The sequence below is a fragment of the Sorex araneus genome, chromosome 2 (assembly GCF_027595985.1).
Source record: "Sorex araneus isolate mSorAra2 chromosome 2, mSorAra2.pri, whole genome shotgun sequence".
NCBI lineage: Eukaryota > Metazoa > Chordata > Mammalia > Eulipotyphla > Soricidae > Sorex > Sorex araneus.
In genome coordinates, this window is record NC_073303.1 from 221,275,313 (window position 1) to 221,302,111 (window position 26,799).

At 34.5% G+C, this 26,799-nt stretch overlaps 2 protein-coding genes across 2 annotated transcripts; one reads left to right on the top strand and one right to left on the bottom strand.

Annotated features, from left to right (window-relative positions):
* Nucleotides 1-417: 417 nt before the first annotated feature.
* LOC101557117 (olfactory receptor 6C2-like) lies at nt 418-1,368 on the bottom strand. The gene has a single exon (XM_004601876.2). The coding sequence runs from the start codon at nt 1,366-1,368 to the stop codon at nt 418-420; it is 951 nt and encodes a 316-aa protein (XP_004601933.2).
* Nucleotides 1,369-25,474: 24,106 nt separating this feature from the next.
* On the top strand, nt 25,475-26,410 carry LOC101556850 (olfactory receptor 6C2-like). Its single transcript, XM_004601875.2, has one exon. The coding sequence runs from the start codon at nt 25,475-25,477 to the stop codon at nt 26,408-26,410; it is 936 nt and encodes a 311-aa protein (XP_004601932.2).
* The last annotated feature ends 389 nt before the right edge of the window (nt 26,411-26,799 follow it).

Consider the following 26,799-nt stretch of genomic DNA (forward strand, 5'->3'; position numbering starts at 1 on the left):
TGTGTGAGACAGGAATAACCCTTATGCATCACCAGGTGTAACCCAAAAACAAACAAACAAAAAGTAAAAGGTTGCAAAACTTTTCTATAACTACATGATTACATGAAAGTGAATGAATTTTTTTTTTTTTGGTTTTTGGATTACATTCTCATTTGGGTCTCATTTCTCTGACCCTGAAAGAGCCTCCAGTACGGCATCATTGGAAGAACGAGTAGAGAGAGGCTTCTAAAATCTCAGGGCTTGGATAAACGGAGATGTTACTGAGACTGCTCGAGAAATTCGACAATCAACAGGATGATGATGATGATGATGATGATTTTTTTTTTTCAGAAAGAAGCACACCAGAGATACTCAGGCCTTACTGCTTGCTCTATCCTAAACAAAATATCATGATCAGCTACCTGCAAGGCAAGTTTCTTAACCCCGGTGATACCTTTGTGGTTCCAAGAGTAGTAGTTGTTTTAAAAAGTCATTCAAAGCGTTTTTCACTTGTTTGTTTCTTAGAGTATAAATAAATGGGTTTAACATGGGAGAGATGGAAGTAGCTAATACAGCTACTCCCTTATTAGTAGCCATATCATCTTTAGCAGAAGGTTTGATATAGATGAACATACAGCTGCCATAAGTGATGGAAACCACAATCATGTGGGAGGAACAGGTAGAAAATGCCTTTTTCTTCTGCTGAGCAGAGGGGAACCCAAGAATCGTGCGAATGATACTTCCATAGGACCAAAGCACAAACGTGAGAGTCACTAGTAGGATAAATGAAGAGCAGTAAAGAACCATCTTCTCCATGAATTCTGTATCAGAACAGGAGATCTTCAGGAGAGGATTAGAATCACAGAAAAAGTGGTCTATTTCAGAGTCACAGAAGTCCAATGTCAGCACATAGCCTAGTGGTGGTATCATGAGCAACAGTGTAATTACCCAACAGCCAGAGATAAGTTTTTTGCAGACCAGGGGATTCATGATTGTCATGTAATGAAGGGGTTTGCAGATGGCTACATAACGATCATAGGACATAGTTGCCAGGAGGAAAAATTCTACTATTGCAAATAGGTCTGCGAAAAATACCTGAGATATACAAGAGTTATAGGTAATGGATCTGTCTCCTGTTGCTATATTGTACAAGAATCTTGGGACACAGGCCGATGTGAATGAGATTTCTAAGAAGGAAAAGTTTTGCAGAAAATAGTACATGGCAGTTTTAAGGTGAGTGTCCAGAAAGATGAGAATGATGATGGTCATGTTTCCAATGGCACTCAACATGTAGGTGATAAGTAGAAATATAAAAAGTGGAATCTGCAGTTGTGGGTCATCTGTCAATCCCAGGAGGATGAATGTGGTTACTGGTGTGTGATTTCTCATTTCAGTCTTATATCTTGATCTCTGTATAAAATAGAAAGAGATAAGTGTAAAATAAGGAAAAGAAGGCTACTTTCACTTGGATTTTAGTTAGTAATGTTAATTAATCTGTATATTCTTTGACTTAACTGTTTTTGAGTTTTATGTACTTGGGAGTAGTTTCATGATATTTAATGAGTTTAAAATTTTAGCGTTCAATATTTTTAAATAAAATTTAATGAACAAGTAATTGCATGGGAATAATGTAACTAATTAGGTGTATATGTTTACATTTGCATATCATATCAAGTATTACTTTGAGGAAGCTGAAAAGATATTCTAGCAGGAAAGGTTCTGCCTATCATAAAGATGAATCACTTTTGCTCCACAGTGCCACAAGTGGTTCCTTGGAAACTGCCTGTGGTGATCAGCTGAATTTTATTATTTTACCTGAAGAAAATTTTGTAGAGGACTCATAAATTGACAGAGTTCAATACAAGATATTTGTTGATGCCTATCTTGCTTAATAGAAAAATATTTTCCACTACAAATAAGCTATACATACCACACCTTTATATGCCATAACTATCTCTTTAGATATTTTCTATGGATTCCTGAATGATCATACTGTGTTTAATTTTCACTAACCCATATTTTGTTTCTTATATACAAAATTGAGTGTATAGAATTTCTGATGATGTGCAAGATAAAACACTGATTATGTAGACAGCTGAAAATCTTATGCTCACTTTTTAATGATTCATTTCTTGTCTAAGTAAAACATATTCAGTCTTCTCCTAAGTCACTTACACTCTATTTATTCTATGGATTTATAGATCATCTAATTTCAATGTAAAAATCCTCATGGGTTTCTTGTTTCTAATTTCTAGATTAGTGCTCCACTGTGTATGACATAGCTTCTAGATAAAACAAAGCAGTAAAATAATGTTCTGAATGAGAACTCTTGGTTCTAATTTAAACCATCAGCTCCACAATCCGTGCTGACTCTTAGATTTCTAGAATGTTGCTAGGGGAGTGTCCTATTGATTTGAGGAGGTGCTATCTTTATGGGTGAAATGAAAACCACTTTATCTTATATTTGCCTTAATTTGACATAGTCCACTGTACTTCATGACAGTTTGCATCATATCCTGATTTAGTTTTATTTTTTGTTTCTGATTTTTCAAATTTTTGTCTCTGAATTTCCTTTTCCATACTTATTTTTTATAATCATCCTATTTATGACACTTTCCCCTAATTTTCCCTTATCTGTTTTTATTTTATTGTGGGGGCAGTGCTTTTTGGGTTACACCCAGCAATGCTCGGAGGTTAATCCTTGCTATGGACTCAGGAATCACTCCTGAAGGTGCTCAGGGGATCATATGGGATGCTGGAGATCAAATCAAGCTCAGCCACATACAAGCCAAATGTTCTTCCCGCTGTACTATCACTCTAGTCCCTTTCTATGTGTTCTTAATAAGCGTTCACTACACGCATGAGTTTAATTTTGTGTCTAAATCATGATCATTCTAATGAAATGCACTCAGAAGCTTCATATTTTACTTAAATACTACATGCTCATTAAGAAATAATGCTTCATTTACACCACTAATACTTCTCATTTCATGCATTTCTTAGTATATTAAAATGAAAAAACAATGATAGCACAGCCGGTAGGGCGTTTGCCTTGTCCATAGCTGACCTGGGTTCGGTTTCTCTGTCCCTCTAGAAGAGCCCGGCAAGCTGCCAAGAGTATCCCGCCCGCACGGCAGAGCCGAGCAAGCTACCCGTGGTGTATTCAATATGCCAAAAACTAACAAGCATCAGAATGGAGATGTTACTGGTGCCCACTCGAGCAAATCGATGCACAACAAGATGACAGTGCTATAATTTCAACGTCTATTGCTCTACATTTCTAACAGAGAGAAATAAATTGTGCTGCTTTGTTATCTGTAGTTCCCATATGTGTATCTTTATTATAACTATCAGTATCTTAAGAAAATAGACTATCAATCTATGGGACAAATAACTGAATAGACGAAAAAGACACAAAGGTATTTAACATAACATATAGCTCATTAGTATTAGTTATAAGGTAAGAGTAAACCAAAATAATAAAATATAAGCTCATACCTGTGAGAATGGCCAGTATGAATCTAACCAGAAAAATAATTTTCAGCAGAGGGAAAGAAAACTTCAAACACTATAGAAAAGAATATGAAATAATATAAAATTATTTTAAAATATAATAATAATATATGTAAGGGAGTATAAAAAATCTCAGGGTACAGGGTACTAAAAATGAATCTATGATATGATGTATTAATAACAATTATTAAAAGATGCAAAAAATTGTAATTCTAAAGTTTTTATATCTGTTATGTAAAATCACATATGATTGTATATAAGTAAAATGTTTCTGAATATAATTAATAATGATATACGAAACATTCAATAAATACAAAATTAAAAAAATAAGTATAAATGTAAGAAATATTTGCATAAACAAAAATGTTTCTATATTTAAAAAGTAGTAATATAAAACATTTTTGAAGATAGTCAATTGCAATTACTTCAATTGAACAGATTTTAAAATTTCTTTCTGTTTCACAACAGTTTCTAGGAGTTTTTTAAAAATGAGTTGTTTGCAGTTTTGAGTCTGGAGCGATAAAACAACGGGTAGGCATTTGACTTGCATGCGCCGACACAGGTTCGATTCTGAGCATCCCATATGGTCCCCTATCACCGTCAGGAGTAATTCCTAAGTGCAGAGCCAGGAGTAACCCCTGTGCATCACAGGGTGTGACCCAAAAAGCAAAAAAAAAAAAAAAAGAATTGTTTGCAGTTTTCTATATATAATATGCTATCTTTGTTTATTTTGGTTTAGAGGCCACACCTAATGTTGTTCAGGGGTTACTATTGGCTTTGTACTCAGGTAACCACTGCTAACATAATTGGCTCATGTCATCTCTGTTTTTGATTAACTTCTTTACCATCTTGGATCCCAGAATATGGATCAAATCTTCTTTGTCATGCAAAACAACAAACAAAAACCCCTCAGGTACCTAGGAATCCAAATAATTAGAAAAATAAAAACCTATTTAGTGAAAATTATAATTCATGTTTGAAGGAAAGAGGACCAATAAAAATGGAAGCATGTCCCTTGCTATGAAGTGGGAAGATAAACATCATTCTAATGACCATCTTCTCCAAGTAATTGACAGATGCAACATGGTCTACATTAAAATTTTTATGTTACACTTTAATGAAATAAACACTTCTAAAATTGGACTGAAATCAGTAAACTACTAGAATAGCCAAAATAATTCTGAAAGAAGTGTGGGAAGTGTGAAATTATCAGACTTTATTTTTCACTGAGAAATCTGTGTAATCAAAGTCTCTTGATACTAGAACAAAGACAGACTCTTAAAATCAATAGAATGAATAGAAAGCTCCAATTTAATTGAAATGCCAAATGTCGAAACAGTTGATTTTATGCAAATTTGAGTATGGAGTGGAGCAAAAAGAGCCTCTTTGACAAACTGTGCTGGGAAATTTCACTAGCCATATGTAAGTAAGTGACTTTAGATCCCTATGTTATGCTTTACAAAATGAATTTAAGCTCTTGATAACAAACCTGTATGTTTAAAGTACATGTAGTAAAGTACAAGCAGGACTCTCCAACATTTTGACTCTCAGAGGAGTTTTTAATGATGCAATTTCACCAACAAAGTAAATAAAAGTCAAAATTTTTTTAAAAAAATGGAAATATTGTGAACAAAAGTCTTCTGCACAGTACAATAAATAGAGACCTAAATTAAGAAGACAGCCTGCCAATTCAGAGGAACTCTTTTCATAATATTCATCATACAAAAGGCTGATTTCCAAGACACATAAAGCACTTTCAAAGCTCAACAATAGCAAAAAAAAATCATAACAGAAAGGAAATAAACAAACATTCCCTTGAAACCTGGTCAGCCAACAGAAAGAAAAATGTTCATTATGTAACTGCCAGGGAAATGCTAATAAAAACAGTGAGATAACACCTAAATCCAGCAAAATTGGTGTATGTGGAAAGGAACAGAAATAATATGCTTGTGTGGGGAGTGTTGAAAAGGAAATGCTTAATCACTGTTGGTGGAACTGTTCTGTATTACAAACTGGAAAAGTTTGGAGTCTTCTCAGAACATTACCAACAGAAAACAGTTGAACTCCTGGGAATCAATCCCAGGAGCAGAAAAACATTAATCAGAAAAGAAGTCTATCTATGTTTATTGAAACAATATTTTCAGTAGCTAATATTAGAAAAAAAAAGTACTCAACACAAATGAGTACCATTCGATAAGCAAGATGTGGTATAGATACACAATGGATTTTTTTTCTGCTGTGAGGAAAATAGTTTTTGCAACTTGCTGTCATGTGGATGGATTTGGAAGTTGGCCACGCTAGTTTGCTGAATCAGAAAAGTAAAAGATAAGCAGATGATATTACTCATGTGCAAAATACAAAGAAACACAGAATAGGGTTAGAGAATGTCCAATGCAAACAAATCCTGAAATACGATTGCTAGAACCGTACATGGTTCCTTTTGATACTTTTATGTTAAGTGTCAACTGGAATAGTTTTCTCCCAATGTTATATTGGTGATTTTATTATAGCTCTAGATTTTCAAACAATCTTGTTAAATTTTATTCTTTAACAATTTTTCCTGAAGTAAGTTTATTTTCAATGACACTTTCACTCTTATAAATCTCTGGAAATATCAAAGATGATTTTAAGAAATTCCCTATATTGGGGTCGGAGCGATAGCACAGGGAGTAGGGCTTTTGCCTTGCACGCGGCCGACCCGGGTTCGATCCTGGCATCCGATATGGTCCCCCAAGCACTGCCAGGAGTAATTCCTGAGTGCAAAGCCAGGAGTTACCCCTGAGCATCGCTGGGTGTGACCCAAAAAGCAAAAAAAAAAAAAAAATAGAAATTCCCTATAGACCAAAAGTGTTACCTTTTAAAAATCCCTTTCAAGAACACCAAGAAACAATTTTGGATTTGATTTTTTGTAAAATATGCTGTAGTTGGTTTAACAGGATTTGGAAATGATATCAAATCTCATGATTGAGTTGTAAAAAATTATATTCAATTTATTTTCTTGTGTTTCTATAATTAACTCTTTCATCAGTTTCCCCAGTCAGTGACGACTTGTTTTTCAAATTTAAGAGATTTGATTACAATCATACAAACATGTAGGCATGTAGGAAGTAAATTATCTTGATTTCTAATTATTCTTTCTGGTATTATCTATCTCACCTTCATTATTTTCAATTTGCTACTAAGAAATTTATGCTACTACATTTGCACATTAAACAAAAGCCCTATGACTGGTGTTTCATTTCCTGTATTAGTTACATTGCAGGTGAATTTTGGTGACTATAAATGTCCTATGATTGTTAGTAATTAAGTGACTAAGGACAAAGATTATGCAATTTTTGGTATGAGGCATTAGATTCCCAATTTCTTCTGAGCATCATTATGTAAAATAGCAAAGGAAGATATTTCTAATAGTTAACAGAAAAACAAATATACCAGTTATCCATGCTAACATAAATAGAAATTTAAGTCTAAGACTATCATTAGCTAACTCTACTATAGTTTCTGGATATTTACTCTAGGCTACACCCATAAGAATTCCAAATGTTTGTTTTCTTTATTGTTCCTTTTTTTCCCCATCAAGTGAATAACAGATGTCAGTTGTGATATTCTATCAGTAAAAATGAATCTATAATTCATAACTAAGCATTAATATCAGGAGCACTAATTACATCTCAAGAGGAGAATAGCCATCTGATAATCTCAAAATCTTCTGACTCCCTTGGAATTGTATGTTCTGAATAAAATGAGGAAATTCTGCTTCCTTTGGGTTCTTGAGTGTCATTTGAACACAAATTCATGTCCTTGAGTAAACATCTCTTGTGTTTCATAAAAATGGGAATAGAAGTCAGATATCTCATGGTGGCAATCAGGAATAATGGATTTGATAATGTAAATTAATCTTATATATTTTCTTGTTAGTGTGTGATATTAATATAGTAAATCCTAATTGTAATACTGTATTTTGGATTTTAATTAGATGATAAAGTGATATAGTTAATTGTTGAAAGTTACATCATTAAAACAGGCCCTTTTTAATTAAGAAATTAACCTGTTACACTGACTCAGATTCACTTGAAAGCATACTTGAGAACTATATCTGAACATACAAATATTGCTAACAAACAACAAAGAAACAGGAAATGTCTCAACATTAATAATGCATTCAATTAATATACCTATGGAAAATTCTCAGTTTATATTCCAATAGTCTAGAACAAAATAACAGCAAAAAGTATATTTTCATGAGATATCTGACTTCTATTCCAATTTTTATAAGTATGGCCAGGAGCTACTTTATTCAGATCAAGGAAAAAGAATGTTAAAAAAAATTAACTGGTATCAAAAAAAAGTATACTTACCCTATGTGTTGAAGATAATAAAGTCTTTAGTAAAACACATGATCCTGATAATTCCAATATGTTCATAAGTGCCCCTCCATGTTACTACACTGTTGGAACATTAATGTGCTCTCATGATTTCCAGTTACTACTGCTATAAACAACCATTCTGAAAGAGCTTATTTCACTTTCAATCTAGGAAATAATTTCTGATATCTCAATACTGAAACAGAATTTTTCTTTAAAAGTCTGACAAGTATAGATGGCTTTTAAAAGATACAGAAATAGATACAATCTGATAGCTCTGAGCAAAGATAAATTGTGTGTGTGTGTGAGTGTGTGAATGTGTGGTGGGATGGGGAAGGACTAAAGTTAGAGGACACAGTTGGCAGTTCTCTTAGCTCTGTGCTCGGATACAGTTCCACATAGGTTGAGCTGGGGATCATAATCAGGTGGGGCAAGACATAAAGGCATTCACCCTACGTGCTGTACTGTCACTGTATTCCAAAAACAGAACTTCAAAGAATGAAATAAAATGGTTTTATTATCACAGTCTCTTATGATATGTAAATCCCTCTGTGGATAACTGAATGGTCCCTTGTGACCAAACTTCACATTAATGAAACTACCAGAATGGAAATTTTCCAAATACTAACAAAGATATCACTGGGAACCATATCCTTAGAGACACAAAATGATGTTTCGTAGATACCAAGAATTTAACTCTTGACAGTTGAAAAGCCATAATTCTGGAACCTTTTAAGTTCAGATACCAAAATGGAAACAGAATATATCTCAATTTTAGTACAAAAATTGCATACATATAACTGCTACCCAATGATATCATGAAGACATAGTTACAAGTTTCATTGTAAATAAATACTTATTTGATGGGGTGATAGAGATAATAAAGCAGCTAAAGAGATTACCCTTCATGTGGTTGACCTGGGCTTAATCACCAACACTGTATGTTTCACGAGTCCTACCAGGAGTAAAATCTTATCACAGAGCCAGGAGTAAGCCCTGTGCACTATTAGGTATGACTTGAAAATAAATAACATATATATACAAACATTTATACATAAATATATACACATATATAAACACACATATATAAACAAAAGCATTCATGCCTGAAGATAGTATGATGGGTCAGATAATTTGATTGACACAGCAGATCAATTGGACTGGAGTAATGGCATAGAGGGTAGGGCATTTGCCTTGCATGCGGCCAACCCAGGTTCAATTCCTCCGTCCCTCTCAGAGAGCCCAGCAAGCTACTGAGAGTTTCCTGCCCGCATGGCAGATCCTGGCAAGCTCCCCATGGTGTATTCCATATGCCAAAAACAGTAACAGCAAGTTTCATAATAGAGACATTACTGGTGCCCACTTGAGAAAATTGATGAACAGGATGACAGTGATACAGTAATAAGGTGATACCATGGCATTCCCTAGATCTCATTGTGAGTGACTCCTGAGCACAGAGCCAAGATGATGGCCTGAGCACAGTCATATGTGACTCAAAACAAAATAAAATCTAGAAGAAAAACGACTTTCTGTATTGTATAGTCTATACTGTAGTTAAAGGGATACAATAAAATTTGAGCAATTGGTTAAACACATATTGATAAAAATGCACAAATCTTAGGAAAGAGTCAATAAAATGCCTACATATTTTTTTTCTTTTTTGGGTTAAGCCTTATTTGTGGTGTGGAAGGTGTTTTGGTAATACTCTGTCCTCCAGGACTAGATTTTATACAAGGACCAGTAATTTTATGCAAAAACCTGAGGAAGCAGAACTGCTAGAACTTTGTGGTGTCAAGGATTACCTATTATTTCCAGGTCCTTCAGAGCTTCTTGGATTCCACTTGGAAATACTCTGTGAATCTTGTGGTGCCTGTGATTCAATTAGTATCTGTTAAACTCTCCTTAACATTGCAGTGGTTCTATGGGCATCATGCCTATTTTTAATTGTGCTTTTATCATGGTTTCAGTAATGCGTTTCAAACAACTTTTGATGGTGTTGAGGTACAAATTTACTGCAACTTCAAACCAACAAATTCCCTAAGACCCTTAAACACTATCCACGTGTCACTTCTTTAAAAAGAATTCCTTTTTAATGAGTCATCATGAGATACAGTTACAACAATTTTCATGATTGAATTTCAGTAATACAATGATTGAACACCCAATCCCTACAGCAGTGCATAGTTTCTACCACCATTGTACCTAGTATCCCAACTGCCACCCCCATCCATCCCACACACTGCATCTTTGGCAGGCACCTTCCTTTTTACATGCTCTCTAATTTGGGGCATTATGGTCTACAATTCAGAGGATGACAGGTCATCATGTTTGGCAAGTCTCTAAGAGTTTTCTGCCCACATGGGACAGCTTTGCAAGCTTCCCATGATGTATTCATATGCTAAAGCCAGTAACAAGCTGGATCTCATTCCCCTGACCCTGAAAGAGCCTCCAGTGCTACATCATTGGGAGGGCTGAGTCAAGAGAGACTTCTAAGATCTCAGGGAAAGGACAAATGAAGAGCTTACTGAGCCCACTTGAGAAATCAACGATTAACAGGATTTTGTGATCATGATCGTGATCGTGAAATGTGGAAGATAATACAGCCTTTAGCAAAGCACATGTTCCGATAATTCCAATATATTCATAAATGTCCCTCCATGTTACTACACTGTTTGTACATTAATGTGCTCTCATAATTTTCAGTTAATACTGCCATAAACAATCACTCTTGAAGAGTCTATTTCACTTTCAACCTTTCTATTTCAGTATTTCTGATACCATAATACTGAAATAGAATGTTTCTTTAAAAGTCTGACAGTATAAGATGTGACTTTTAAAAGATATAGAAATAGATGCAATATGATAGCTCTAAGCAAAGATAAATTTGTGTTTGTGTGTGTGTGTGTGTGTGAATGTGTGGTAGGATAGGGAAGAATGGAAGTAGGAGGATACAGCTGACAGTTTTCAGAGTTTACTCCTAGCTCTGTGCTCAGAGATCAGTCCTGCCCAGGCTGGGCTGGAGAGCCTAAACAGGCGGGGCACACACACAGCCTTCACCTGACCTGCTGTACAATCACTCTAGTCCAAAGACGGCATTTTAAAGAATGAAGTAAGATAAAGTTTTTATTACCACAGTCTCTTATGGCATATAAGTCTCTCGGTGGATAACAGAATGGCCCTTTGTGACCAAACTTCACATTAATGAAACTAACAGAACTGAAATTTGGCAAAGTCTAACAAAGGATTCACTGGAAACCATATCCTATGGGATAAGAAATAATAAGTTTCCTAGATACCAATGATTTAACTGCTGCCAGTTGAAAATCCATAATTTTGAAATCTTTTAAACTGAGACATCAGAATGTAAACAGACTATATCTTGATTTTAGTACAGCAAATGCATACATATGAGTGCTCTCCAATGTTATCAGGAAGACAGTTACCAGTTTTCTTATAAATAAATACATATTTGAAGGGTCTCTAGCTTTAATACAACTAATAAAGAGATTGCCTTGTCTGTGGTTGACCTGGGATTAATTATCAGCACTGCATATTTTCATGAGTCCTATCAGGAATAAACACTTATCACAGAGCCAGGAGTAAGCCCTATGACCTACTTGGTATGGGTAAAAAATATATATTATATATATGTGTGTGTATGTATGTATGTTTTTATTATATATATACATATATATATATATATGTCTCATATGTGACATGCAAGATGTCTGGGTAATACTCAGCCATCAAGCACAGGATTGAGTACAAGGACCAGAAATTCAATGTGAGCACCTGGGGATGCAGTGCTTCGAGGCCCCTGTGGTGTCAGGGATTACCTATTTTATCCCCTGGTCCCCATGACCCTCTTGCATTGCATTTGGGCATACTCCATGGATCTTGTGGTACCCGTGATTGAATAAGGACCTGTTGCCTTAGCACTTGCACTGTCTTTCCAGGACCCATGTCTGTTTTTAATTATATTTTTTATCATCGTTTCAGTAATGTGTTTACAATAAGTTTAACATTGGTGTTGAAGTACAAACTTACTGCACCATCACACCAACAAAATGCCTCAAACACTATCCATATGTCACTTCTAGTCTGCTTTTTCCTTCACCACTGCTAGTGTCTTTCCACAGCGCTTGGTGACCTCAAGTGAAATTCAGATATTTATGACTGAAGTGAATGAAGTGAAAGTCCAGGAGTTGTCATCTGATATGTGTCCCCACTCACATTTACTTTTTTAAACAGGATACCTTCCGGCTCCATCCACATTATAGGAAAAACCATGATTTCATCTTTTAAAAAGTTTTGTTTTTATTTTTTTAAAATTTTGTCACTATGAAATTGCAAGGTAATTCATTATTAAACTTCAGGCATATGATTTTCAATACCAGTTATTTCACCAGTGGCCACTTCCCTCCACAACTGCTGTCTCCCTCCTCCATTTGCCATCTACCCATCAATCTATACTACTATTTATTTATTGATAGATCCTTGGACATTTGGTTTGTGTTCATATCCTGATTATTCTAGTTCCATCTACAATGGACATTGGTGTGCACATAACTTTTCAAATTATTGTTTTAGGGTTACTAGTTTCAGTACCAAGAAGTAGAATCATTGGATCATATCAACTCTGCTCTAATTATATTTTTATGAAAGAAAATCTCCATATTGTTTTCCATAAAGGTGAAACCAAAGGACATTCCCACGAATATCTACCAGTGAGTGAAAATTTAACCTGTTTTATACCCCATTTTCATCAACTGGCTGTTTCCCATATTTTTTATATATAACACTGCCACTAGTGTGAGCTGATATCTCATTGCCATTTTGAGTTGCATTTTCCTGGATTGATGATGAACACCTTTTCATACATTTATTTGATGACTGTATGTTCTCTTCATGGACATGCCTATCTATCTATCTACGTCCTCTTCTTACCCCTCAATGGTTCACCACCTCATTATGGCAAAGGGGTGGCAACAGTGCCAGCGAGTAAAGAGTGAACCAACAGGTGCTGACCAGAGATGCAGGCAGGTTCGGGGCTGGACTCCATGCATTGACTGTGTCTATCTTGCCAGTAATTTCTGTGCATGAGCAGCACGTCCATGTATAAGATATGGGAGTGTTTGTTAGCGTGCAGATTGTTACAACATGCTACCCGCATGGCAGAGCCTGGCAAGTTACCTGTGTCATATTTGATATGCCAAAAACAGCAACAAAAATGGGCCTAATTCCCCTGACCCTGGAAAAGCCCCCAATACGGCAGCATTGAGAAGGACGAGCAAGGAGAGGCTGCTAAAATATCACAGCCAAACTAGGCTGTCAAAATGAAGAAGGAATAAAATGACTGTCTACTCTTTTAATGCTTGTATGCTGGCATTGGAAGCATCCATTGAGGACTTGATGGTGCAAGCGCAAAAGATCAAGTACGACGTCATTGGATTGACCAAGATGAGAAGGCATCGATCACATCACACCGTTTTCAACACTGGAGAAGAACTGTTCCTTGGAATATGTGACAGTACAGGCATCAGCAGTGTCAGTGTCCTCATCAACATGAACTTGACCATGAGCATTGATTCATTCGAATGCCTAAAAACCCAAATCAGATGCTTACATTTGAATATATGTGGCTCATTGCCGGCGGTTTCTATCTTCATCATCTATGCATCAACATCCAACTATGATGAAGAACAAATTGAGAAGTTCTACATGGAGCTGGAGAAGTTCTATAAAGAGGACCACATCTTTTACAAGGTCATTGTCAGTGATTTTAACACCAAGATAGGATCAAAAAGATTGCCCAAAGAACTCCACATCAGGACCTACAGCCTAGAATGGAATTAACAGGGTGAAAGACTGTCTGAGTTCATTGTGTTGATGAAGACCAACCATGATAACTTGCATGCAGTTCCAGAAGGCCAAACCTAAATGCTGGACATGGGAGTCTCCCGGTGGACAGTTCCACAGTGAAATTGACCACATAATATTCAATTGATGGTTTTGCCAAAATAATGTCACTGTTTTCCTAAAATTCCAAATGGGATCAGTCCACCGTCTCCTTCGTGCGAAATTCTACTTCACAGTACGGGGAGGAAGAAATGCAAAGTTTAAGAAGAGAACTCCCAGAATGACCACCAACTAGGAGCTCTTTGACACTTTGCAGCAATATGGGATGCCATTGTTGACATCGATGAGGAATTTGATTGACTGGTTGAGCACCTCCATGATTGTGTGAGGAACACCGAGAGAGAAAAAGCCACAAAAAGATACCTGTCTTCGGAAACTCTTGAGCTCATTCATCAACGCGGTTTGGTGCAAGCCTCAGTCAATCACAAGCGAATGTCTGAGCTCACAAAGCTGTGCAGAGAAATGAGAAAGGAGGACCTCAAAGACAGAAGAGCAGCAGTGTTGGCCAATGTGGCAGAAGCCAGGAAATGTATTTGCAAAGCCTGCCTGTCCTTTGCCAACTATAAGACCAAGATGACTGCCCTCTGACATCCTGATGGATCCATCACATCTTCCAGAAGGGCAATGGAAAAGGTTATCCACGACTTCTACTCAGATCTCTTCGATAGCCATGTCCACCTGCCCACATACCAAATTCCGCAGCATGGGTATATCATTCCCAGCATTTTCCCTTCTGAAATCTGACACACCATTTTGTTGGTAAAGAATTGTACAGTACCTGGTCCAGACAAGGTGAGACCCAAACACCTGAAGAATCTGCCACCAGTACTCATCAATACACTGGCTCGGCTCTTCACACTCTACCTGTTTGAATGCAAGGTTCTGTCCCAATGGAAAACCAGCAGGACCATCCTGTTGTACAAGAAGAGAGACATCCATGACATCAGCAACCATTGCCCAATCTGCCTGTTGTCTGTCATCTGCAAGTTGTTCACTTGAGTCATCCTGAATAGGATTGGCAGAACACTAGATGAAGGACAACCATCCGAGCAAGCCGGATTCTGAAAAAGATTCAGCACGATTGACCAAATCCATAGGTTGACCAAGCTCATTGAGATTTCACAAGAGTTCAAGATACTGCTCTGTCTAACGTTCATTGATTTAAAGAGGCCTTTGATTCTGTTGAGACTGAAGCGGTCATCGAAGCCCTAGCCAAACTGGGCATTCAAACTCAGTACATCAGGATTCTTCATGAGCTGTAGTATGGATTCACCACCAGGATCTCACCATTCTACAAGGAAGTGATCATTGACGTAAAGAGAGGGGTTCAGCAGGGCGATACCTTTTCACTGAAATACTTCAGTGCCACCCTCGAGAATGTCATGCAATGACAGGAATGGAAGGAATGGGAGTGAAGATAAAGGGTCGGCAACTACACAACCTCTGCTTTGTTTCTGACATCGTTCCAATAACACCAAACTTTAGCCAAATGGCAATGGCACGAATGCTGACCAACTTTGACCATGAGTGTGGAAGGGGCAGACTGCAGCTGACTCTCATGAAGACAGTGTTCGTGAGAAATGAACTAGTTCCTGATTTTCCATTTGCTCTCAATGGAACAAACATCTCCAAATGCAGCAGTTATGTATACCTAGGTCGAGAACTCAACATGACGAACGACTGGTACTTGAGCAACGAAGGCGGAAGAGAGTGGCGTGGAACACTTTCAAGAGCGTCAAAGAAGTTATTAAGAGGACAAAGAATCTCTGGCTCCTGGCACATCTTTTCGACTCCACTGTTCTTTTTTCACTAACATATGCCTCAGAGACCTGGGCCCTACAAAAACAGGATAAGAGCGCTATTCGAGTCTCCCAAAGAGGAATTGAAAGAGCTATGCTTGGAATACCACATTTAGCTCAAGTAAGAGAAGGAATCCGGAGTTCCAACCTCCATTGATGATTGAGAATCAGGGATGCTGTCTCGTTTGCCAAGGCAACAAAAATTGGATGGGCCAGACACGTAATGCGATTTGGAGACGACTGCTGGACTAGAGCTGTTACCAACTGGATTCCACGAGACTTCAAAAGAACTCCTGGCTGCCCACTGCTGAGATGGTCAGACTTCTTCATCAAGACCCTAAAAGAATGCTTTGAGGCTCTTTGTGTTCTTGGAGTGAGCAGACACTATTGGGCTACACTAGCACGAGACAGGGACAAATAGAGACATTACTGGTGACTGCTCAAGCAAATTGATGAGAAATGGAATGACAAGGGATACAAGTGATGTCATCTTCTATGTGATTGGCCTATTTTTTTGTTTATTTTTGTTTCTAGGTTTGTGTATGTTCTTTATATTTTGAATCACTATCTGATGTGATTATGTTTCATGAAACATTTTATTCATATTAGTAGGGAATTTTTTTTATTTTGGTGTGTATTTATTTTGCTATGTAAAACCTTTTTAATTTGATGCCGTCCCACTTGTTTTGTCTCATTTTCATTATTTTTACCAGTGAAATCCAAAACCATATCTCTGAGGCCCATATCTCAGAAAGTTCTGGTTATATTTGCCTCCATGTGTTTTACGTTTTATGTGCTTATGTCTTAAATTCTTCAAATCACTTTCAATTAATTTTATTTTAAACTCTCTATATGCCTGAGATACAGATACCTCTCTCTCTCTCTCTCTCTCTCTCTCTCTCTCTCTCTTTTTCTCTCTGCACATTACTATCCAGTTTTCACAGAACCATTTTTTGATGAGTTTTTTCTTGCTCCACTTCATGCTTTCAGCTATTTTGTCATAGATTAATAGCTCATAAATCAAAAGATTTATCTTTGGGATTCTTTTTCTACTTATTTGGTCTAAAATTCTATATCATTGTGCCATGATGTTTTGAATATGAATACTTTTAGTATAACTAAAGGCACAAAATGTGATGCCTCCCAACTTCTGATTTCTCAAATTGGCTTTGTCTATAACAGGAATTTTAAAATTCAATACAATATGTTTTTTAGAGTTTGTTCTAAGTCCTTGAATCATGTCATCAGAAATTTCATGTGAATTGCATTGTATCTCTATAACGCTTTGGGTGGACTAGTCATTTCGACAATTTAAATTCTCCAAACTATGTATATGGAATATTTTTACTTTTTCAGCTTTTTAAAAAAATTTCTTTCAAGTGATGTATAGTTTTCCATTTATAATTCTTTCACCATTTTTTGAAATAAAATCCTAGGAATTTTATGTTTTTGTACATTACATAAATCCATCTTTAATGAAGCATATTTGGGAAGTGGGGAATATAAGCAGTGCTCAAGAAACTCTATCAGAGATGTTTAGTCAATCAGTCTGGTGGAAGAATTCAAGGGCTCACAGATGAAATGTTTATTATCTAGATTATCTTCGTGGACAAATGACTTAGGCATCCAGGGCTGAATCTGTCAAAGTTTAGGTGGACAACTTCTGCTAGGAATCAAATATGTGTCAGGCACACCTTATTTTCTCTACTAAGGACCTTGGAGTTTTTTTTTAAATTTAATTGTTTGTCTTATATTTCCTTATTTGCATATAGAAATAGTACCCCTATTTTTGTGCGCCATTTTTTTGCTTGCTACCTTGCTAACATGCACTTGTTTAAGTGAGATATCTTGGTAAATATTATGTGAAAACAATTATCTTCTAGTCCTGAGATTTTTGACACATGGAGGGGCAGTATTTGATTTGTGGTCAAAGTGTTAAGAGCATGATTCTTATACAATTGTTGAATGAACAGAAACCAATTTTAGGAATTTTGGCAATCAAAAAATAAGATATATCCTTTTAAAAAGTTGACAAAATACTGCACTATAGTAAAGTAAGCACTATACTAAACTGAAGTGCCTTTGAAAATAAAAATAAAAGCAGGATGGAAAAACAATTCATTCAGTGGAAGAAGATGAGTGCATAGTATTATTTATAAGGGGTTACTATCCAAGGCATAGAACAATGCATTTATCAACAACAACAAAAAAACTACTTAAAAATAGAAAGATGATTTGAATAGGCACTTCTTATCAGATGTTTTTCTACTCAGCTTATGTCATAAGTAATTTAAGTAATTTATTAGAAACTGAGAAGCAGAGAATTAGCTGCATTTAGTAAGTTCTATGTCCTTTCGCTGAAAATTACTTTGCTATAAAATTATCTTAAGTGATGGATTAAATTGTAAATAATATCATTGATAAATGTGTCTAACTTCTACAGTAAACACTTAGCATTCCATTTTTTTAAATTCTCAATTTTAAAGTAATTACTTATGCACATAATTAAAGTTCATTTTCTTTTTTAATATGAAAACAAATATTGTTATTTCAGCCTATTACAAATAAACTAGCATTTCAGATTGTTGAGTATCTTATAATAAAAGACATTTAAGGCCTGAATAAAATTATAAAAATGCAAATTATATTACTATTATATGCTTCTGCATCTATCTCCTGAATGGTAATAGTTCTATTTAGAAGTTTGCATAGTTGGGGCTGGAGCGATAGCACAGCGGGTAGGGCACTTGCCTTGCATGTGGCCAACCTGGGTTCGATTCCCAGCATCCCATATGGTCCCCTGAGCAACGCCAGGAGTAATTCCTGAGTGTACAGCCAGGAGTAACCCCTGTGCAATGCTGGGTGTGATCCCAAAAGCAAAAACAAAATAAAAGTTTGTGCAGTAAAATTTACATATATCTACCGGAGTGTGTCTTATTGTGTATTTATTTGCTCCTCAAATAACAGTGACATTTATAAGGACAGTAATGTTAATGACTTAATTTCAATATTTGAACACTTAATTTTCTCTAGAATACGTTTATACTCTAGAGATATACATAGATATTCATAGAATAGTAGTTTCCATTTTTTTAGCACACACTTATTCTTACAATGTACTCTATGATATGTGGAATGTATATTTATTTGTATAGAAAATTCAAAGTATACTTCATGTTAACTATGGATAGCATTTATATTATTTCCTTTTGAAAACATAGATTTCTTTTCAGACGTGTTGGGGTTGGGGGAGGGGTCCACGCCTGGCAGTGTTCAGGGCTTACTCTTGGTTCAGAAATCACACCTGATGGTGCTTCGTGGATCATCTAGGTTTCCCAGGGCTAGAAATCAGGGAAGGTCATGTGCAAGGCAAGCTCATGTCCTGCTCTACTGTCTCTCTGGCTTCTTCCTCACTTTATTATCTGACTTTATTAATTTTAAGAATTAGTTATTTACATCAGCAAAGTCTAAGAACTTGATGAGACTAGTCAAGTTATTATTTTTGTCACTGGAGTCATATCTCCCAGTGACGCCTCTGTTGGGTTTTGCCTAAGTTAATGAAGTTAAGTTGGCTTAAGTTAATTAGTTTCATTTCATTTTTTATTAGTTTATTAATTCATGTTGAACTTTGGCCACAAAGGACCCTTAGTTAATCCACAGAGAGTCCAACATAGTCACAAGACTGTGGTCAGAAAATATTCATCTTTTTCCATTGTTTTAAATTCTTTGTCCAGAGACATCAGAATTTACCTGTTTCTGATGCATTTCAAAGTCAACTTTTGTCAGATTTTTTAAAGAAACGTGGTTTTGGGAAACTGAGTTATCAGAAATTATTTTCTAGCTTTAAAGTAGAACAGAATCTTCAGAGCGACCATGTATCTTAACAGTTAATGGAAATTCTGACGGTAGGTCCCAAAGTGGTGTGGTAACACGTAAAGCTCCATGTGAGGGGATCATATAAATACCCTGATGCTTTCAGGGTATTTATTTATATAGAAAACTCAATACAAATTAAAGTTGTATTGTCTGATATAAGTGTAAGTATATTTGTATTTTGTTATCTGTACTTTTTAATTGGATATTCTATTTTCTTAATCTCAATTATATAGTAGACTTTTATGTTTAACAAAAAATAAATTATTACAACATCAGAACATACAATAATTGTTATTGCTCTTCATTGTAGAAAGTTAATATATTTATCAGATTTATGAACATGTTTATTATATACATTCATTAGGAAATATTTGTGTTACTTCCCAATTACTCTTTTTTTCTTTTATAGTTGCATTTGTACTGATCATATTCACTGATCTTACAGTCTGAAGCATGTTTTTAAATAAATTCAAGAAAACTCACTGAAAGAGAACATTTGATGGATATACAGAAGTGGTCTCTTCATAATGTTATTTTCAAAAATCACAATTTATTTATATTAAGGTCATCTCTAGTATACTTAAGCAAAATCAAATTTAACTGCAGTGTTCTGGTTAAGGATAAATGTAAATGTCACTAGAAATTCATGAAGTAGAATTTGAATGTGAATGATTTTATAGATATACATTCATATCTGGATATTATAGAGGGGAAGTGTGAAAAGACCACAAGTGATCAGAACTTCACACACTGTATTAGTTTGTATAACAGAGTGAAATCCTGAGTACATAAGAATTTGTTCAATTTGTTTAGTGAGGATCAATTCCAATGAGATTCTAATTAAAAAGCTCCTCATTATTAGATTGATAGTTTCCCTTCAATTGTAGAGTTAAAAATCATTTCAATAGTATTTCCTCTTTAGGATCAAAAATAAATTTTATGTGTTCATAATCACTGCTGTAACATTTACTCTCGATAGAAAAATACACCTGAATTATTCATGCATAAAGATAATAAGCATTTTATTTCTCTGTGGGTATGATATGGGGTAAATATATATATTTTGAAATAAACTAGTAGTAGTTTGCAGTGAGAGATTCATTTCTCTGTACGTATTGCTCTGCACTGCACTAGTAAAAATAAACATTTGCATTCTTATCCTCATTATAAATATCTTCAGTGTTTTTCATTGCATAATAATGGTTTAAAAGAAATAGTAATACCATTTCCCTCATATGAAAAATGTAGTGCTCCTGGTCATGATTATTTAATTAATAATAAGACACCAAGAACTTGTAGTCTCAAAATTCATCTTGTTGGTGGAAAGTGCAAGAAAATAAACTTACTGATCAATTGACCTTTGCTTAGTGTTTGGTTTCATTAGCTTATGTTTCAGAGTAATTTATAGAGAAAGTAGGAAGAAATGAAGGTGGAAAAGCAAAAAAATGAGTTGAAGATTTAACTCACTATAAGCTGATAATTATATGTGTTTTATAGTCAAACTTGAAGAGTTTTACCGAACAGTTGTTGAGGAAGCTGCCAAAAGTTAACTTAAGTTTTCAGTTTTAGAAACTTTAGAAATGCACATGATTATCTTTATGCTTTCTAAAAAAGTTATAAATAGTGTTAAGAAATAGTGTTAAGGTTTGTGAACATGCCTGTGACACATTAAATCTGTTTTAATTCTGTGAATTTCTATATTAGATTATATTCCACAATAGATTTATATATTAAAATATAATCACAGGTTATTGTGTGAAAATTTATTCTGTTTGATTCTCAGTATCAAAATTGTAGAAGAAGAATTACAGAGGATAATTGGAGAGATTACTTAGAATTGAAAGTCCAGCAATAGAAATTTCACTCAAGAAATCTTAAAAATATCCATTTTTTTGCAGGTCTGAAGATAGATAAATTCTAATTCTTTACAAGTTTTGAAGAGAAGGAAAATTCTCTGATTTTTAAAAGACTTCTTCTATATGTTTAGGATGCTGGTATTTTTTATGTTTTATTTTTCTTAAATATATGCAATGGTAATAAATGTAGAATTTCAATTTTTTTCTCCATCATTTATTTTGCCACCATGTAAGTAGAAGTTGGTAAAGAACTACCGTGGTAGATGTCCTTTTAGAATCAGTCAATTCTATGAAACATTCTTCAAATCTTTTATCCTCTGATAAAGATATGTTCTAATGTCTCTGAGAATGTAGACTTTCTCAATTATCACTTTTTTCAAACACTATGGGAGTGTTGAAAATATTTCATTAATCTCATTAGGACATTGAAAAATCAAACATAAGAATATTACTTTTCACCTCTTCACCAAGATTGTTTTTGTCAAATTAATTGAGTCTAAGTGTGATATTGAGAAAGGGTTTTAGGAATTTTTATAATACATAATGAAAATCAGTAATAACTAACTAAAAGGCACTTTTCTCTATAATATGAGTGAGAGTATTAATCATATCTGAAACCGTTAAAAGATTATTATATTTTTAGGTAACTAAGAAGGACATGAAGACATACTGAGTATTTCAATATTGTTTTGCAGTATTGAAGAATGATATAGACACCCAATGTACACACGCATGCATATAGATAGATACTCATACTCTCACACACATACGTATTTGTTGTAGACAGTCAAGTTTTTATTTTTATATTTTTGTTTTGCTTTTTGTCTATTTGTGGATTTTTAAAAGGGGCTATATCAAGCAGTACTACACCAAGCTCATGCAGTGCTCATAAGACCATGTGACTTCAGGATCTAATCAAAATACTCTGCATGTAAAGCAAGTGACTCTTACTATCTTTTTGGACTCATGGTCAAGTTCTGATAAGATTAGTAACAACCTCTTGAGTAAAATTTTGTACTAAATTTGAAAAGAGGGTTACTCTGGGATTTGTAAATTATTAGAAATTTCAATTTTGAAGCAACTTAGAAAGCAAATATTTCAGGGACAGTGGAAGGGGTAAGGTAGCAAAATCTGCTCATTTCCCTACTCATCTCCCCTGACAAGGATCCCTGGGCACTGCAATGTGGAGACCTCCAAATCAAAAACCAAACAAGTAAGAAACAATGTCATTTCATCTGATATGAAAATAAGTTGATATCAATAATTAACTTTTGCTTCTAATTATTTCTTTGATGCACTTAACAAGATAAAATATTAAAGAAAATTTTATTCCCGCAACATGATAAGGGTATGACAAAATATTTGGCAAGGCACTGAATGTCATGAAGATGAGTCACTGAGACACCTATGAAGAATCTAGAAGAAAACTCGAGAAAGTAACCAGAATTGTCAAACATCCATGAGAATAAAAAATGGAATGCGGTAAGAAGAAAGTAAAAGGACAATAAGTGAATGGAAGTTTTCCCAAGCAGACAGTACATCTCTGTAATGGCTATCATAATATAAAATTCTTTGAAAGTCTCTTTCTACACTTGTTACCTAATTTGATACTTTACCCCAGTAGGAAAAAATTAATGAAATTATCAAATTAGACAAATGAAAACAACAAATTAAATATGAAATAGAGTTTTTTTAAAGATGTTCAAGGTAGATGTGAGTCCAGAAACAATATGTAAGTAGTTTGCTTTCAATTGTGAATGTAGAGCCATAAGCAATAAATATTAGCTTCGGATTTTAGTGTAGCAAGCAAGAAATAAGAAGAAATTATATTTGAGTATAGGAAGTATTGTTGCATACTGTACATGTTAAATTTGAGTAAATTATGAAATCTAAAAGTAATAAATGATCACAGTGGTTATTTTTTTAATTTTGTTGAATCACCATGAGATAGTTATAAGCTTTCATGTTTGGGTTACAGTCACACAATGATCAAACACTCATCCCTCCACCAATGCACATTCCCCATCACCAATATCCCCAGTATACCCCCTTTCCCACCATCCCTCTGCCTCCATGGCAGACAATATTCCCCATACTCTCACTTTACTTTTGGGCATTATGGCTTGCAACACACAGTGGTTATTCATCAAATTCTGAACTCAAAATTGAATTCATGGTTTTTAGTAATGTTCATTAAATGTGCATAGATAAGTAGAAAAGAGAAAATATGGATGAAATCTGAGGAATACAACTGTCATGTAGAGTACTGTGAAAATAAAAAAGGGAATCCTATAGTGGATAGATAAGAAGCATTAAAGAAAACCCAAGAACACAGATTTCATGTAAACATAAAATTCCTGAATGTTGTAATGTAGTTGACAAATCAAAGTAGTGAAATGGCAAAGAAAAAAGTCTTTAACCATCAAGATATATTTAACCATCAACTTATCACCTAATAATCACTATTTCTCTATCTGCCTATCAATACATATATATTTTTTAATTTAGGGCCAATATCCAGCAGAGCTCAGCACGTACCTGTAGCTCTGTGCTCAAAAAACCACTACCAGCAGTATTCAGAAAAACCATATGTGGTGTTGGGGAATGGAACTGGATTGCCTAAGACTTAATAATAAAGAAGATTTCATAAATTGAAGCCATCTCTTTCAGATAGTCAAAAGCAAACTGAATATTAAAATTGTGAGTTTAGTTATTTTCAGCTGCCCACTAATTCAGTACTTTGTCTTATGTATTTGTGATTTAGTCGATGCATGTTTTACTTAAGTGAAAGAAGGTGGACTATTAGAAAAATATGCATTCCCAAATTTCACAGGTAATATTTTATGATGGTGTATAATGGTACACAGTGAGAAATTGCCCCATTAATAAAACTGAAATGTTGGGACAATCTCCTGGGTAAAATAAGTTTAGCCTAATTTAGAGAATCGGAGCTGAAAGTGTGCAGCTAAACATGAAACATCCTGCAGGGACCCAATAAGAGGTTGCCAGAACTTCAATGCTATACATTAGAGGTACTTTTTTATTGTGTATAACCTATGGCCACCATCATGTAAATGTTTTATTCTTTGTTCTTAATAGAGTTTATTAACTCATAAATAATGGCCGAGGTAGCAAGAGCCAGGAGTAAGGTGATGCTATACTAGTCAAAAACCAACCAGCCCCTTGTTTGGGGCTGTTCAGTATACCCTGTTGTTTGGACAGTGACTGTGTTTGTCTAATTCTTTGTGACTAACTTTGCAGGATGGAAATAAAAGTACCAGTCTGACTGATTCAAGTGAGTATTGCTGAAGTAGACCACTCTAAATGAGTTGTAGTAGTACAGAGTCTTCAAAATTATTTTTATTTTGAAGAAACATTCTTATGTGATAAAACTTTCTCAGAAAAGAAAAAACTTCTTTGAATTTTTTTTAAATTTTGGCAAAGTAACTAGAATAAAAGTTAGTATTTTGATATAGAACAGTTTGGGGAAGAATATAGATATTACTGGTTTTTATGTCATTTCACCTACAGAAAATTATATGATGTGAATAAGTTTATTATAATATACAAAGTAAAACTTGAAGTAAGTTTTTAAAATGTGGGAAATGGTCTCTTTAAACCTTAATTTATATTATTGGTAAGTATAATGATATAAATTTTATCATTAGAATTATATAATATTACAATTACAGTTATTTATAATAAACTAAAATAATTTTCTTTCTCAAATGATTTTTTTCTAAGATATAATAACATTAATTTCATGTTTATATATTTTAATGAGGAATACTTGCAAAGGATTCATGGCAGTTGGAGTATTAGAGGTAAGCTTTTAAAAAATGTGAATAAAACAAGAAAAATAAAATGAATGTTAGTTATTTTATGAAGATTTCAATTCATTCTACAGTTTATTGTGCAAAGCACATATTTACTTATATGTAAGTGCTACTCCTATTTAAAGTTATACTATTTATTTTAAAAAGTAAAATTGTAATCAAGTGAATGGCACCAAGAGATCAAATATTAAAGTTTGCAAGTAGTCATCAAAGAGTCAAAGAATATAGGCATTACTTAATTTTTCTAACAAAGTCAATCCAAACGTAAGAGCATTTTCTCCTTTCACTTACTGACTCTGTTTTACACATAGCTTGAGAAGTCAGAAACCAGAATGAGAAATCACACAACAATAATCACTTTCATTCTTCTGGGATTGACAGATGACCCACAACTGCAGATTCTGCTTTTCATATTTCTACTTATCGCCTACATGCTGGGCATTACTGGAAACCTCATGATCCTCCTCCTCACAATAGTGGATGCCCGCCTAAAAACTGCTATGTACTATTTTCTGCAAAATTTTTCTATCTTGGAGATTTTATTCACTTCTGTTGCTATTCCTAGATATTTATACAGTGTAACAACAGGTGATAGAACAATTACCTATTATGCTTGTGCGTTTCAATTATTTTTTGTATATCTATTTGGTGTAACAGAATTTTTCCTCCTGGCCACTATGTCCTATGATCGATATGTCGCCATCTGTAAACCTCTTCATTACATGACTATTATGAATCAGCAGGTCTGCAGAAGACTTGTCTCCTGCTGCTGGGTGATTACACTGTTGGTCTTAATTCCATTTGTTAGTGTGGTAATGGGACTCGAATTCTGTGATAATAATGCCCTTGACCACTTTTCTTGTGATGTTAATGCTCTTATAATGATCTCATGCTCAGATACACAGTTTATAGAGAACTTGGTTATTATCTGTGCTGTATTTATACTCATTGCCACTCTCCTGTTTGTGGCTTGGTCCTACACTTGTATCATTCGAACTATTCTTCGATTCCCTTCCGCACAGCAGAGGAAAAAGGCATTTTCCACCTGTTCCTCTCATATGACTGTGGTTTCCATAACTTATGGCAGCCTTATTTTTATCTATGTGAAACCTACAACAAAAGATGCAATGAAAATTAACAAGGGGATCACTTTGTTCGCTACTTCTGTATCCCCTATGATAAACCCATTTATTTATACCCTGAGGAACAAACAAGTAATTCAAGCCTTGAAAGATTTAGTCAAAAAACTTCTACTCTCAAGGAATTAGGTATATGTTGCAATGAATGTCTATAAAAATGTTTTTGTTTTATTTTATTCTTCCCTCCTCTTAAACTGTCCACATTGATACCAACTTTGATATAGTCAATTTTACTCTTTCCCATAGACTAGCCCAGGATTTTATAAAACCAATAGAACATGAACAAAAAAATTTAAGAATCAGTTATTCACCCTCCAGATTTTTGTATCTAACATTACTATATATTTAAATTAATATATATCTATTTTTATCATTTTATTTCCATATATATCTATATCTATTTACATAAACATATATTTCAGAAATAAAAATAGGAATAATTATAGAACTCTAGATTATATTCATGTATAAAAAGATATAATTAATTATATGACATTAAACTTGTGATATCACTGTCA

What these genes read in the sequence shown, in the direction of transcription:
- LOC101557117 (XM_004601876.2), bottom strand. Translation starts at nt 1,368, where the DNA reads ATGAGAAATCACACACCAGTAACCACATTCATCCTCCTGGGATTGACA.
- LOC101556850 (XM_004601875.2), top strand. Translation starts at nt 25,475, where the DNA reads ATGAGAAATCACACAACAATAATCACTTTCATTCTTCTGGGATTGACA.